General features: G+C 41.4%; 1 protein-coding gene across 1 annotated transcript; it reads left to right on the top strand.

Annotated features, from left to right (window-relative positions):
* Positions 1–13,176: 13,176 nt before the first annotated feature.
* LOC139540802 (growth arrest and DNA damage-inducible protein GADD45 beta-like) lies at positions 13,177–15,175 on the top strand. The gene is made up of 4 exons (XM_071344779.1): positions 13,177–13,428; positions 13,604–13,705; positions 13,873–14,089; positions 14,245–15,175. The coding sequence occupies exons 1-4, from the start codon at positions 13,385–13,387 to the stop codon at positions 14,356–14,358; spliced, it is 477 nt and encodes a 158-aa protein (XP_071200880.1). The 5' UTR covers positions 13,177–13,384; the 3' UTR covers positions 14,359–15,175.
* The last annotated feature ends 207 nt before the right edge of the window (positions 15,176–15,382 follow it).

Here is a 15,382-nt window from a genome sequence, read left to right as displayed (position 1 = left end):
CTATTGACTGATTCCCCATTGATCTTCGTAAGGGGGGGGGGGGGGGGTAGTGCAGTTTTGTTCCTTCTGAAATCAATTTCCATCTCTTGTTAATTTCAAGAAAGCTACCTGCACACCACTGGACGAATTTTGCTGTTTCTCTGTCAAAACCTTGAAGGGAGGCTAGGTCTAGGCGGAGGAAATCCACAACAGCGGTGTCTTCTGCGCATTTAAAGAATGTGTGGTCTGAGTCAGTCTTGACAATCGTTAGTGTACAGTATCGGTGAAAGTATGCAACCTTGTGGGGCTCCCGTATTCACCGTTCTCGATGTAGAGATGGCGGTGTTAAACTTCACTTGTTGAGTGCGGTTGACAAGGAAACTATTAATCCACTTGATCAGTAGAGAGTTGACACAAAAATTCACCAGCATATCCACCAGTAGGTGGGGTTGCACGCTACTGAAGTCAATTAATACAATTTCCACTAGGCTATTTGCCTTTTCTATATTTTCGTAGATCCTGTTCAGCATGACTAGTAACGCATTATCAACACCCCTGGAGGTACGGTAGGCGAATTGGTTTGGATCTATACAGAACAAAATTATAAAAAGCAACATGGAACAGAACAATTTCAAAGATTTTACTGGACAGTTCATATAAAGGAAATCAGTCAATTGAAATAAATAAATTAGGCCCTGATCGATGGATTTTACATGACTGGTAATACAGATATGCATCGGTTGGTCACAGATACCTTTTTTAAAAAAGATAGGGGTGTGGATCAGAAAACCAGTCAGTGTCTGGCGTGACCACCATTTACCTCATGCAGCAAGACATCTCATTCGCATAGAGTTAATAAGGCTGTCGATTGTGGCCTGTGGAATGTTGTCCCACTCCTCTTCAATGCCTGTGCGAAGTTGCTGGATATTGGCGGTAACTAGAACACGCTGTCGTGTACGTCAATCCAGAGCATCCCAAACATGCTCAATGGGTGACATTTCTGGTTAGTATGCAGGCCATGGAAGAACGGGGACATTTTCAGCTTCCAGGAATTGTGTACAGATCCTTGCGTACAGATCCTCCTCCTTGCATTATCATGCTGAAACATGAGGTGATGACGACTTTTTACATAAGTCTGAATTTATCCCACTGTCCTCTGGAATGGTAATGCGAGCTGGTCTGAGCATGCCTGAAGTGCCTTGCTGCTGACACCGCCTGGATCATACGATTTTCGTGGGTTGACACGTTGGAAGCATTGCTTGGCGTCAATCACTGAGCTCTGTATATCAACAGCTGGTATTTATTTTATTTATATAACTAGGCAAGTCAGTCAAGAACAAATTCTTATTTACAATGACGGCCTACCCGGCCAAACCCGGACGACGCTGGGCCAATTGTGCGCCGCCCTATGGGACTGCCGATCACGGCCGGTTGTGATACAGCCCGGGATCGAACCTGGGTCTGTAGTGATGCATCTAGCACTGCGATGCAGTGCCTTAGACCGCGCCACCCTAACCCGCGCCACCCAGGTTAGACCGCGCCATTGTCCAGTGCCACTTTCTGCTGCGATGTAAAATCACATGTCAAACCTACAATAGAAACTGTTCAAATCATTTGCAAAAACAAGGTCATTTTTGACAGTCATAAAATGTCTCTTAGGTTTCTAGCCTGTAATGGCTACAAAGCCTTGCCAGCCATTCCTACTGTCCTTGTCCTTAAAAAAGGTTTTCTAATTTGTCGTCTTTTTATGTTGCCTTGCACTTCTTGATTTTGCTTTTGAGTCTCCTTTCCTCTTTACTACCATCTTTAAAAATACTTTTTTTCTTGTTGAGGAGCTCTTTTAATTCCGTGTTACTGACGGCTTATTATTAGAGAAGATGCTGACTTTCTTTTTGGGAATAACGAGATCCTCACAGAAACAGATGTATATGCGCTGCCTATTCCAGGTCATCAGCGGTGTCTGTCAGGGCTGCCCAGTTAGTAGACTCAAAACACTCCTTGAGGGCTTCAGGAGTCCAGCTTTTAATCTCCACCTTTTCAGACTTCTCTCCCTGCAGTCGCAGTTTGTAGACTGGGATGAGCTGAACCATGTTATGATCCCAACCCCTGAGATTGGGTCGTGCCTTGGAAAAATACACACCTGGGATGTTACCATAACAGAGGTCCAGACAGACCTCATTTTGGTTAGGACATGTAACATATTGCTGGTATGATGGTAAATGTTCAGATAGACTGCACATGTTAAAGCCTCCCATTGCGCATGTTAAAGCCTCCCATGATTAACTTTACTGCTTCAGGTAACTGTCTCAGCCTGGGATACTAGGTCATGGCTCAAGGTGGCAGCTACTTGGGTGTCAGCAGAGGGGGATATGTAAACAAATAGTCGGATATGATTTATTTCCCGTGGCAGGTAGAATGGCCGTAGGTTAAGAGTAAGGAGTTCAACGTCTTTAGTAGAGACCTGGTGCTTGGTTGTAATATGGAATTTCCTGTTGACGAATGCAAACTCCTCCACCTTTTTCTCCTACTGGAGTTGATGTTTCGGTCCATTCTAATGATTGTGTAGCCATCCAGCTCCACAACGGAGTCGGGATCCTGTTCCGTAAGCCTGGTCTCAGATGAACAGATTGTCGGTACTCAGAGGTATTGGGTACAAGCCCGTAGCTCCTCAGTCTTATTCCTTACGCTTTGTACATTGTCATACAAAATAGACGAAAGGGCTGTTTTTTAATCTGATTCTGAATTCCTCCTTTACTACCACGCTTCTTTGGTTTAGAAGCCTTTTCTTGGGAGAATGTTGATTGCGGTATTACACTGTAGTAAAGACTTGCATCACAGGGTCAGAGATTAAGCAGGACATCTTGTGGATCGCTATATGCATTGTATATGCATTGTGGGTTAGGTCGACAGCTTGTTTGGTGCGTTTCACAACAACAAAAATGATTAAATCTAACAGCCATAGTACTGTTATTTGCTATCTGATTTAATAACACAAAAAAATTGTTGATTGAGGAGGATCGCAACTTTAAAACACTTTAAACAACAAAAAAGAGGGAAGGGATGAGCACAAATGACCGTGTCGCTGCGAGAACAGACGCAACACTAAGACATGGAGGAGACATTCATGCTGTTTGTTTTTGTTTTAGCATATGCCTCCCATCGATTCACAAGGGATGAATCATGTTTCTATAGGACAAACTCAGGTACGTCCCTCCCCGCTTCGTTCCGTTTCAGTTTGGTTCCTAGTAAATACACCCAAAGTCTCTTGTTGCGTATGGCTCATCATTTTCTCCCTCCTGGGCTGGTCAGCAGCTTCAGGTAGCAGGGCACTCTGGTCCAGCTCTTCCTCGTTTCCGTAGTTGTCAAACTTCACCTTGCAGCGCACCCCCTCCAACCAAACCAGGGTGGCAGGGTAAACCAAGTCATATTCTGACCACACAGCCTTGCAATGGGCCTAGAGGCCGACGGATTAATCGGCACGGTCGATTAATTAGGGCCAATTTCAAGTTTTCATAATAATTGGTAATCAGCCTTTTTGGATGCCGATTATGTTGCAATCCACGAGGAGACTGCGTGGCAGGCTGACCACCTGTTACGCGAGTGCAGCATCAAAAGGATGCAAGGAGCCAAGGTAAGTTGCTAGCTAGCATTAAAATGATCTTATAAAAAACAATCAATCTTCACATAATCCCTAATTAACTACACATGGTTGATATTACTTGGTTAACTAGCTGGTCCTGCGTTGCCTCGAATCACAGCCTACTTCAACTTCGCCAAACGGGTGATGATTTAACAAAAGCACATTCGCAAAAAAAGCACAATCGTTGCACAAATGTACCTAACCATAAACATCAATGCCTTTCTTAAAATCAATACACAGAAGTATATATATTTTTTAAAACCTGCATAGTTAAAAGTTAAAAGAAATGCATGTTAGCAGGCAATATTAACTAGGGAAATTGTCACTTCTCTTGCGTTCAGTGCAAGCAGTCATGCAGCAGTTTTGGCCGCACCATTCCTTCCTAACAAAGACCGTAATTAACTTGCCAGAATTTTACATAATTATGACATAACATTGAAGGTTGTGCAATGTAACAGCAATATGTACTTAAGGATGATACCCGTTCGATAAAATACGGAACGGTTCCGTATTTCACTGAAAGAATAAACGTTTTGTTTTCGAAATGATAGTTTCCGGATTTGACCATATTAATGAGCAAAGGCTCGTATTTCTGTGTGTTTATAATTAAGTCTATGATTTGATATTTGATAGAGCAGTCTGACTGAGCGGTGGTAGGCAGCAGCAGGCTTGTAAGCATTCGTTCAAACAGCACTTTACTGCGTTTGCCAGCAGCTCTTCGCAGTGCTTGATTGCACAGCGCTGTTTATGACTCAAAACTCCTGAGATTAGGCCGGCAATACTAAAGTGTCTGTAAGAACATCCAATAGTCAAAGGTATATGAAATACAAATGGTATAGAGAGAAATAGTCGACGCGTCATAATTCCTATAATAACTACAACCTTAAAAACTTCTTAACTGGGAATATTGAAGACTCATGTTAAAAGGAACCACCAGCTTTCATATGTTCTTATGTTCTGAGCAAGGAACTTAAACGGTAGCTTTTTTACATGGCACATATTGCACTTTTACTTTCTTCTCCAACACTGTGTTTTTGCATTATTTAAACCAAATTGAACATGTTTCCTTATTTATCTGAGACTAAATGATTTTTATTTATGTATTATATTAAGTTAAAATAAAAGTGTTCATTGTTCATTCAGTATTGTTGTAATTGTCATTATTACAAATATATATATATATATATATATAATAAAAAAGTCACTAAAAACATTTGGCCGATTAATAGGTATCGGCTTTTTTTGGTCCTCCAATAAATCGGTATAGGCGTTGAAAAATCACAATCGGTTGACCTCCCACTATTGAAAGAAATCACAGAAAGAGCATTGTGGAAAAGCTTCACGCCTACATATTCCAAAAGTGTTCATTTTCAACCTATGCCTAATTGATTACCTTTGAGTTTGCCTTTGGGTCAACTGGTCCTTTGCTTGGCACATATGATTCAGACAGTGTCTGTGGATTGTCTGCAAGCTTCTCATCACTCTCTTTTTCATCCCTCTAAAAGATGAAACAATGGAGGTTATTCACGATTCCGTTTTGGAGAAGTGTTCTTCTATTTGGTTTTAAGACATTCCTCCCATCATCAATTCACAAGGATGAATCTCATGACTTGGAAGGTGCCATCTGCTGACCACATCCCAAAAATCTCAAGTCTCCCGTACAGCCTAACTGATTACCTTTGAGTTTGCCTTTGGTTCAACTGGCTCCTTACTCAACACATGAGATTTGGGGAGTTTTGAGTCTGTCAATTTCGGTGGGTTGTTTCCAAGCTTCTCTTTGCTCTGTTTTTCATCATTACAGCTCTAAAGGATGAACCAAATATTACAGGAGAAAATGCAGGATTCGTTATTGGATCATTGTCATGTCTTGGGGGTATGATATTTGACCCTTTTAACATTCTCATTCATCATTATTCACAATTCATTACATCCACATTAATGTAGAAGTGTTTAGAAACATATTTTATTCTTATTTATATTAAAAGTAACTCCAAAATGACACAATACATTACTTACCATTCATTTCTATTGGGCACAAAATAATCTGAAAGGCAGCCAGACGTGAAGGAGACATTCATGCAATTTGTTTTTAACACGTGCCTCCCATCTTCGATTCACAAGGGGTGAATGTCATGAGTTAGAAGGGGCCATCCTCTGACCACAAAACATTTAGAGACTCAGAGACCAAATCAAAGATCACGAGAAAAAGCTTCAAGCCTACACACCCCAAAAATGTCAGTCTTCTATCTATAGACTTATTACCTTGGAGTTTGCCCTTGGGTCAACTGGTTCCAGACCTGGCACACAAGATTCAGACAGTTCTGACTCAAACAGTTTCTGTAGATAGTCGCAAAGCTTCTCACTACTCTCTTTTTCATTGTTTAAGCTCTGAAGTATGAATGAAACAAAGGAGATTCATTAGGGTGACATTCATGTACTGTTTTTTGTTTCAAGACATCGGCATCAACAAAACAAGTCCTACGGGCCCTAGTTGTCGTACCTGGACTACTGCTCAGTCAAATTATGGTCAAATTATGGCCCCCACAAAGAGGGACATAGGCAAATTACAGTTGGCCCAGAACAGAGCAGCAGGGCTGGCACTTAAATGTACACGGGGAACTAACATCAATAACATGCATGTCAATCTCTCCTGGTTCACAGTAGAGGAGAGATTGACTGCATCATTACTTGTCTTTGTGAGAGGTATTAACATGTTGAAAGCACCGAGCTGTCAGTCTAAATGCTCAGACACCCATGCATACCCCACAAGACATGCCACCAGAGGTCTCTTCACAGTCCCCAAGTCCAGAACAGACTATGGGAAATGCAAAGTACTACTGGATGTTGTTAAGAGATAGATGAGAGGGGTTGAGTGGAGCTGAAGGGTGGGACTAAAACAAAAAAAAACAAAGATAACTAATGTAAAATATATTGTGTTTGTAAAATGTATATAGTTCTGTAGGTTCAGAACTTTTGTGAAAATGCACAGTTAAAAATATATGTCAAATAGAAATCAAACTGGATGGTCTTCAGAGATAGAAGGGAGGGGTTGAGGGTAGCTGAAGGATGAGATTAAAAACAAACAAAAAGGTAACTACTGTAAAATACATTGTGTCCATAAAAATGTATATATTATGTAGAAGCCGAAGTGTTGTTGTCCATTAGTTTACTCCAATTAGGGGAGGGTGGTAGGATTAGGGGAATATATACAGTGGGGAGAACAAGTATTTGATACACTGCCGATTTTGCAGGTTTTCCTACTTACAAAGCATGTAGAGGTCTGTAATTTTTATCATAGGTACACTTCAACTATGAGAGACGGAATCTAAAACAAAAATCCAGAAAATCACATTGTATGATTTTTAAGTAATTAATTTGCATTTTATTGCATGACATAAGTATTTGATACATCAGAAAAGCAGAACTTAATATTTGGTACAGAAACCTTTGTTTGCAATTACAGAGATCATACGTTTCCTGTAGTTCTTGACTAGGTTTGCACACACTGCAGCAGGGATTTTGGCCCACTCCTCCCTACAGATCTTCTCCAGATCCTTCAGGTTTCGGGGCTGTCGCTGGGCAATACGGACTTTCAGCTCCCTCCAAAGATTTTCTATTGGGTTCAGGTCTGGAGACTGGCTAGGCCACTCCAGGACCTTGAGATGCTTCTTACGGAGCCACTCCTTAGTTGCCATGGCTGTGTGCTTCGTGTCGTTGTCATGCTGGAAGACCCAGCCACGACCCATCTTCAATGCTCTTACTGAGGGAAGGAGGTTGTTGGCCAAGATCTTGCGATACATGGCCCCATCCATCCTCCCCTCAATACGGTGCAGTCGTCCTGTCCCCTTTGCAGAAAAGCATCCCCAAAGAATGATGTTTCCACCTCCATGCTTCACGGTTGGGATGGTGTTCTTGGGGTTGTACTCATACTTCTTCTTCCTCCAAACACGGCGAGTGGAGTTAGACCAAAAAGCTCTATTTTTGTCTCATCAGACCACATGACCTTCTCCCATTCCTCCTCTGGATCATCCAGATGGTCATTGGCAAACTTCAGACAGGCCTGGACATGCACTGGCTTAAGCAGGGGGACCTTGCGTCCGCTGCAGGATTTTAATCCATGACGGCGTAGTGTGTTACTAATGGTTTTCTTTGAGACTGTGGTCCCAGCTCTCTTCAGGTCATTGACCAGGTCCTGCCGTGTAGTTCTGGGCTGATCCCTCACCTTCCTCATGATCATTGATGCCCCACGAGGTGAAATCTTGCATGGAGCCCCAGACCGAGGGTGATTGACCGTCATCTTGAACTTCTTCCATTTTCTAATAATTGCGCCAACAGTTGTTTCCTTCTCACCAAGCTGCTTGCCTATTGTCCTGTAGCCCATCCCAGCCTTGTGCAGGTCTACAATTTTATCCCTGATGTCCTTACACAGCTCTCTGGTCTTGGCCATTGTGGAGAGGTTGGAATCTGTTTGATTGTGTGTGGACAGGTGTCTTTTATACAGGTAACGAGTTCAAACAGGTGCAGTTAATACAGGTAATGAGTGGAGAACAGGAGGGCTTCTTAAAGAAAAACTAACAGGTCTGTGAGAGCCGGAATTCTTACTGGTTGGTAGGTGATCAAATACTTATGTCATGCAATAAAATGCAAATTAATTATTTAAAAATCATACAATGTGATTTTCTGGATTTTTGTTTTAGATTCCGTCTCTCACAGTTGAAGTGCACCTATGATAAAAATTACAGACCTCTACATGCTTTGTAAGTAGGAAAACCTGCAAAATCGGCAGTGTATCAAATACTTGTTCTCCCCACTGTATATGAAAACATATGGGGGACTGGAAATCATGCAGTCAATTACATTGATGGAAACTACAATCTTCAATATTAAAGCTGCTCTACCCCCTAAAAAAAATTATGAAATAAACGAACAGTACTACATAGAGCAATGACTACATGGAACTCTATTCCACATCAAGTAACTCAGTTAAGCAGTCAAATCATACATCTTTCTTTTAAAGATAAAACTACACCTTATGGAAAAGTGCGGATTGTGAAGAGACACACACACACATATACACACGCATGCTAACACATGTACTCTATATACACGTACATTGTAATATTGCTGTATTATGGATTTTGTATTTTAAACTGAAAAAATATATATAAACTCAACATGTAAAGTGTTGGTCCCATGTTTCATGAGTCGAATAAAAGATCCCAGAAATGTTCCATATGCACAAAAAGCTTATTTCTCAACAACAACAAAAAATGCATCCCTGTTAGTGAGCATTTCTCCTTTGCCAAGATAATCCATTCATCTGACAGGTGGCATATCAAGAAGCTGATTAAACAGCATGATCATTACACAGGTGCACCTTGTGCTGGAGCCAATAAATAGCTACTAAAATGTGCAGTTGTCACACAACACAATGACCCAGATGTCTCAAGTTTTGACGGAGCGTGCAATTGGCATGCTGACTACAGGAATGTCCACCAGAGATGTTGCCAGAGAATTTAATGTTAATTTTTCTACCATAAGAGAAATTAACATTAATTCTGCTTCCAATGTTATTTTAGAGATTTTGGCAGTATATCCTACCGGCCTCACAACCGCAGTATGGTGTTGTGTGGGCGAGTGGTTTGCTGATGTCAACGTTGTGAACAGAGTGCCTCATGGTGACGGTGGGGTTATGGTATGGACAGTCATAAGCTACGGACAATGAACTCAATTGCAGCTTATCAATGGAAATTAGAATGCAGAGATACTGTGCCATTCATCTGCTGCCATCACCTCATGTTTCAGCATGAAAATGCACGGCACCATGTCGCAAGGATCTGTACACAATTCCTGGAAGCTGAACATTCCCCAGTTCTTCCATGGCCTGCATACTCACAAGACATGTCACCTATTGAGCATGTTTGGGATGCTCTGGACCGACACGTACGACAGCGTGTTCCAGTTCCCGCCAATATCCAGCAACTTTGCACAGCCATTGAAAAGGAGTGGGACAACATTCCACAGGACACAATCAACAGCTTGATCAACTCTATGCAAAGGAGATGTGTCGCGCTGCATGAGGCAAATGGTGGTCACACCAGATACTAACTGGTTATCTGATCCACGCCATAACCTTTCTTTTTAATGTGACTAACAAATGCATATCTGTATTCCCAGCTATATATTAGGGCCTAATGAACTCATTTCAATGGACTCATTTCCTTATATGAATTGTAACTCTGTTAAATATTTGATATTGTTGCGTTTATATTTTCGTTCAGTATAGATATGTTGTGGTATAGTGTGTAATGTACTGTTTTATTTTGTATGTAATTGCCGCTTGTTTGGACACCAGGAAGAGTAGCAGCAGCTAATGGGGATCAGAAAATAAAATACTTCCCACCACCATCGATTCACAAGGGACAAATCTCATGAGGCGTTTCCTTTCCCTTTGTCTTATCTCCTTGAGCTGAAGGAAGCTAGCTAGCTAGGTAACGCTACATCAGAGCCAAGTATTTAGGTGAGAAAACATGTATGGCTCTGCACTACACCAAATTAGTTTATCCACCCACTTGTATACTTGTCAACCTTTACCAGAAATGTTTGGAGGGCGTCTTCATAGGCCTTTACCAGTGCTGAGTCATCAGTAGCCACAGCTAAAGACACGTTATCCTACATCAAAACAGAAACATACTTTACATTTTAACTTCATAATAATAAGTAGCTAGCAATGGACGTTAGCTATTAACTTTCTCAGTGGTTAGCCGGCTCATCATCAGCTTGGTTGAGATTGTAACGTTAGTTAGTTAGTAACTTAAAAACCCTTACCTCGACTCCTTCACTTCGGAAAACAATAGTTTCATGATATTCATCCATAACTAGCTAGTTGAATTAAACACGTGTGTTAACTTGTTATAGTTTTCGTGACATTAGGCCGTTTTGAAGTTTAGTAGCAAACGTTTTGATTATGCAGCGTTCAAAACACCTGGGAACTCGGAGATTTCCGACTTCCGACTTCAGTGTGTTCAAGACAACTGGAAACATGGGAAAACGAGCTCCGATTGGGAAAATTTGTTTTGAACCGTCATCCAACCCGGAATTCCAAGTAGGAAACTCTGACATCTTTTTAGAGCTCCGACTTGAAGCTCATGATTTGACCACGTTTTTTCCCCGAGTTCCCAGTCATCTTGAAAACACAATTAGGCTACATTAATGGTGCGTTCAAGACAACTGGGAACTCGGAAAAATACGGGAAAATCATGACGTCAATGATCTTAAGGTCGGAAAGTCAGAGTTCTAGTTGGCTCTCAATATTAATTACCGTATGTTAGGATAATCACAGTGAGTTCCCCAGGGCGTCTTTCCATGCACCCCAGATGAAGAACGCGAGACACAAGCTGCAGGTCTACCAAAATGACTTATTTTTTTTCACGCAATGCCCCCCTCATAATCAGATACCGTTCGGAATAGACTCGGGCAGAAGATTAGAACGTTCCCTTTCATCTGTGACTAGAGTTTCACACAGATATGAGTCCATAAATTCGGGGCCCAGAAATACTAACGATCAAGTATAGGCTAAGCAGTCACATCTATTTGTCAATAACATAATCAGCCGATTTATCAAGGAATTGATCAACTGTTACAAAGTTGACAATGCATGACATCGTCACCAAGAGAAGAAGAACATCTATTGTATATATCAAAATGATTACAGGCGGTATCGATAGCCTACTGATAAGCTATCGATTGTATTTGTGGACTAGTGTGCTATAATTTGATTACATCCCAACTTCGCTATTCACAGCTCAAGATAAGCCTTTCCAGTCGCTTGACAGTTTATGATATAAGCCTATCAAACCTGAACTACACTACTGCAGTATCAAGTAGTGGCTGCTAATTGTCCCCATTGTCTATTTGGTTGACATTAATTTAGCGTGAAACGCGTGATATCAGAATTGAGAGCAGATCAGGGACAAATCGGCGCATGTCTCCAAACCGGGCCACACTTGATACAGTGTAAAGCGCGACTAGTCTGAATCAACATCAGTCTTCGAGAGTGTAGATATTCAATTGGCCACTAAATGGCGCTCCACGCTAAGAAGAATGACGTTTTACTATGGCCTCTGTACATACGGCTTTCTGATCACTGTTCTAGCACTCTCATTAGGTACATGATTAAGCAAACAATGAAAGTTTTGAGCAAATATGACTATTAAAATATGTAGCCCTTGGAGTTGAACAATAACATGAGGTTTATTTAAAAGTTATATATTTATACAAATTAGTAAGCAGTCTACTTTATCCATATGGATTTCATCTGCAGAGTATCTGCATTATCTGCAGAAATTTGGCTTTTTCAGTAAAATGTGAGAGCTTGGTCTTGGTCTCATGACATAATTCAGCATGGGGCATAAGGGGGGACAATAAGAGTTGCAACTTGTTACATGTTTCAACTTGCAGTTTCCTTGCGATGCAGCACAGCGTCCACTGAGGGGCGACTCGTGGTGAGCAATCTGATGTGAAAACCCACTATTCTTTCTTACAATCACCATACTGTACAGAACAGGCTTTAAAAATATATAATTCAAAACTATTCCGAGAGTAATGGCTAACATATAAACATGTAAGTCTTGGATGCTATAGGCCAATGCACATATAATAACAATGTAATAAGCAGTCATAGGCCCATACAGTAAGTAGCCTTCACTATCATGCAACATATGGATGGAAGAAGTTATAATTGAGACGAATGGAGTAGCCTAGTTTACCTGTCTGTCTGTAAGGTGAGATTTCGTAATAGATAGGATAACACAATCCACTAATAGATCCTGTGACTGCAGATGCAATTTGCCACGAACTAGAAGCTAGGTATAGGTGATGAAAGTTCCAGGTAGCTGAGTTCACTGCAGAAAATCGGCCACATTCTAGAAGATAGACGACTTTTTTTTAAAGGGTAGGGGAGCGGATACCCCAAGAAAATGTAATTTACATCGGTTTAATAACTGTCTGGATGCATATTGGTTACACAATACAGTACTATGGGCTGCTTGCTGCACGTGGTTTAACAAGAGGGAGGTCAGGTGCTATGGTAACAAACATGGACTTAAAAATGTATCCCTCTCTGCAAACTCCTCTGACTGCGGTGCAATCAACCAACGGACTTTGTCACAATGTTATTTTTGGCATAAAAACAATTGCATTAAGTTTTTTTATTGAAAAATGTAATGGAACAATATAGCTTATGTTAAATCAAACATACTTTCATAGACATGATCACAGTGACGACCCCAATATGAAGAAATACGCAGCAATGGAGAAGCTAAGGAAATTAATTCCATGGCACTCCATAGAAGTAAACAAATTGATACTGAGCGAGGAAGGTGGGGGATTCTCTGAGACAGCCCACGTGGGTCCCCGAAATGCGTTGGCGTAAACAGCCAATGGTTGAAAAGAGTAGGGATTCCATCTATACCAATGGACCAATCAGGAAAGTAGCGACTGAGTAACATCACGCCCATGACGAGAGTGGATATAACCATTGAGTTTCGCACGATTGTGTCAGAAACCACTGAGCCACAGAGGAGAACTATTACAAGGACTTTGCAATTCAACAACGAGCGAGTTTACGCTGAAACACTGCAAGTTAACCTATACCATATTGGATTACTTAATTGACAAGGACGTTCTGCAAACTTCGATTCGGGAATATACTCATTGGAGATTATCCTGGATATCCTTGTGGATTATACAATTACGGATTTCAATATGACTCTGGAAGAACTCGTTGGATCCAATATCACTGAGAAAAAGTAAGTTCCTTGTACATTTGTCGCTCATAATAGCCGACATATTGCTGTAACAGTGTGCATTGAGAATAGATGGTTTGGCAGTGAAGCACATATAGCCTCAGTACTGAATTCACCAGGTGTTAGTAGCCTATTCTCAATTGTGGTGCATAACTAACATAATTTATTTTTCTTGAAGGATGGAGACCGTGAATCAAGCACTAGAAGAGCTGCTGGTGGCAGCGCAGCAACAAGACTGCCTGACTGTGGGAGTCTACGAGTCTGCAAAACTGATGAATGTGTAAGTACATTATTGACCATTCTATCCTATGATTGACCATTCCATAATATGAGTCAATGGTACATAGCTGCAAGCATGATGCGCATTGCAAGACTTTTGTCGCCATATGTATCTATATTTGATATACAGAACAGATCATTAATGTACTATTCCCCTTCTTTCTGCAGTGATCCTGACAGTGTCGTGCTGTGTGTTCTGGCGACTGACGAGGATGTCATTCCACTGCAGATTCACTTCACGCTCATCCAAGCCTTCTGTTGCGACAACGACATCAACATACTGCGTGTCTCCGGCATGAGGCGCCTCGCTCAGGTTCTTGGCGAGCCAAGCACCGCTGACAGCAACGGCAACGAGCCCAATGATTTGCACTGCATCCTTGTCACTGTAAGTACATCCTCCTATCTTCTTATTTGGATTACATTGAACGGGCAATAGGCCTTGTGCGTAGTTGTTCATTTTGAATACATCGAAATTATCTAATCATCACAATTTCCTACTTCAAGACATTCCTGACGATATCTCTCCCCTTTTGCCTACAGAACACCCAGTGCCAATCTCTGAAATGCCAAGCGTTGCAGGATGTCGGCAACTACTGCGAGGAGAGCCGCTGCAAGAACCAATGGGTACCTTACCTGTCCCTGCAGGAGCGCTGAACTAATGACCCTCGATGAGAAACGTGAAAGCGATGAAAATAAGTTAACAAGTCATCATTCTTCAAGAATGAGAAAGGCGTTCAAGAATGGGCATCGTCGACATGCCTGTGTTTGCTGCCCTGGGCCGCTATCCAGTGACGGAATTGAGCATGCGAAGGTTCCGATGGACAATGCGCATACAACCATGACGCATCTGACCCCGCTCTCTTCCTTCGCGGAAAGGAACCGTGTCGGCCGGAGTGGGGCGTAGGAAGGAACTGTAGAGAAATCTCGCTGCTGTTTGCCCAGCCATGTTGGAACAACCGGGGGCGGCTGCATCGCGTGGGAACGAACTTGCAGTTTCGTTATTTGAGAGGAGGGACAAAGCAACTGTATGACAATGAGAATACAATGAGAATACAGACTTGAAACTGAGTTTAACCCCATGCTTTCTGACGTGGAAGTCAGTGTGTTTATGATCAAATGCAATGTGAATGACTGCAATGCTCTACAGTTGGATGTTATGAGTAACAGTGCAATGAAGAAGTCTTCAGAGCAACAATGCCTATGGGTTGTTATTGTGTAAAAGATATTGATAGGGTATTGTGTAAAATATATTGATAGGGTATTCTGGTTACACTCATAGCCAGGTGGCTGCCTGTTAAGAGGGTCAAAACAATGTAACAATGCTACATTGTAACCATGTATTCATTTATTTGACATTGACACAATGAACTAATATATTGCTATTATTTAAGTTGAACAGAGTAATATATAACAGTGAAATGCATTGTTGAATAGAATGTTAAACTTATTTGAATAAATTATTGAACTGAAATTGAATTCTCTGAGTGCTTTATCCTATGGGAAAGGGGGCGTGCAATTATTTGCTGATGTGTGCTTTGGGTACTGTTTCAGTGTTCTCCAACATTGTTTCTGGTAACCTAGGCCTACTGTACAGTATTGCACATATATGAACTTCACTCCAGCTGGGAATCAATCAGACAGTAATTAGTAGGCCTATACCTATTGGAATATAGGGAAC

This window comes from Salvelinus alpinus, chromosome 16 (genome assembly GCF_045679555.1).
Source record: "Salvelinus alpinus chromosome 16, SLU_Salpinus.1, whole genome shotgun sequence".
Taxonomy (NCBI): domain Eukaryota; kingdom Metazoa; phylum Chordata; class Actinopteri; order Salmoniformes; family Salmonidae; genus Salvelinus; species Salvelinus alpinus.
This window is presented reverse-complemented; position numbering and strand designations above follow the sequence as displayed.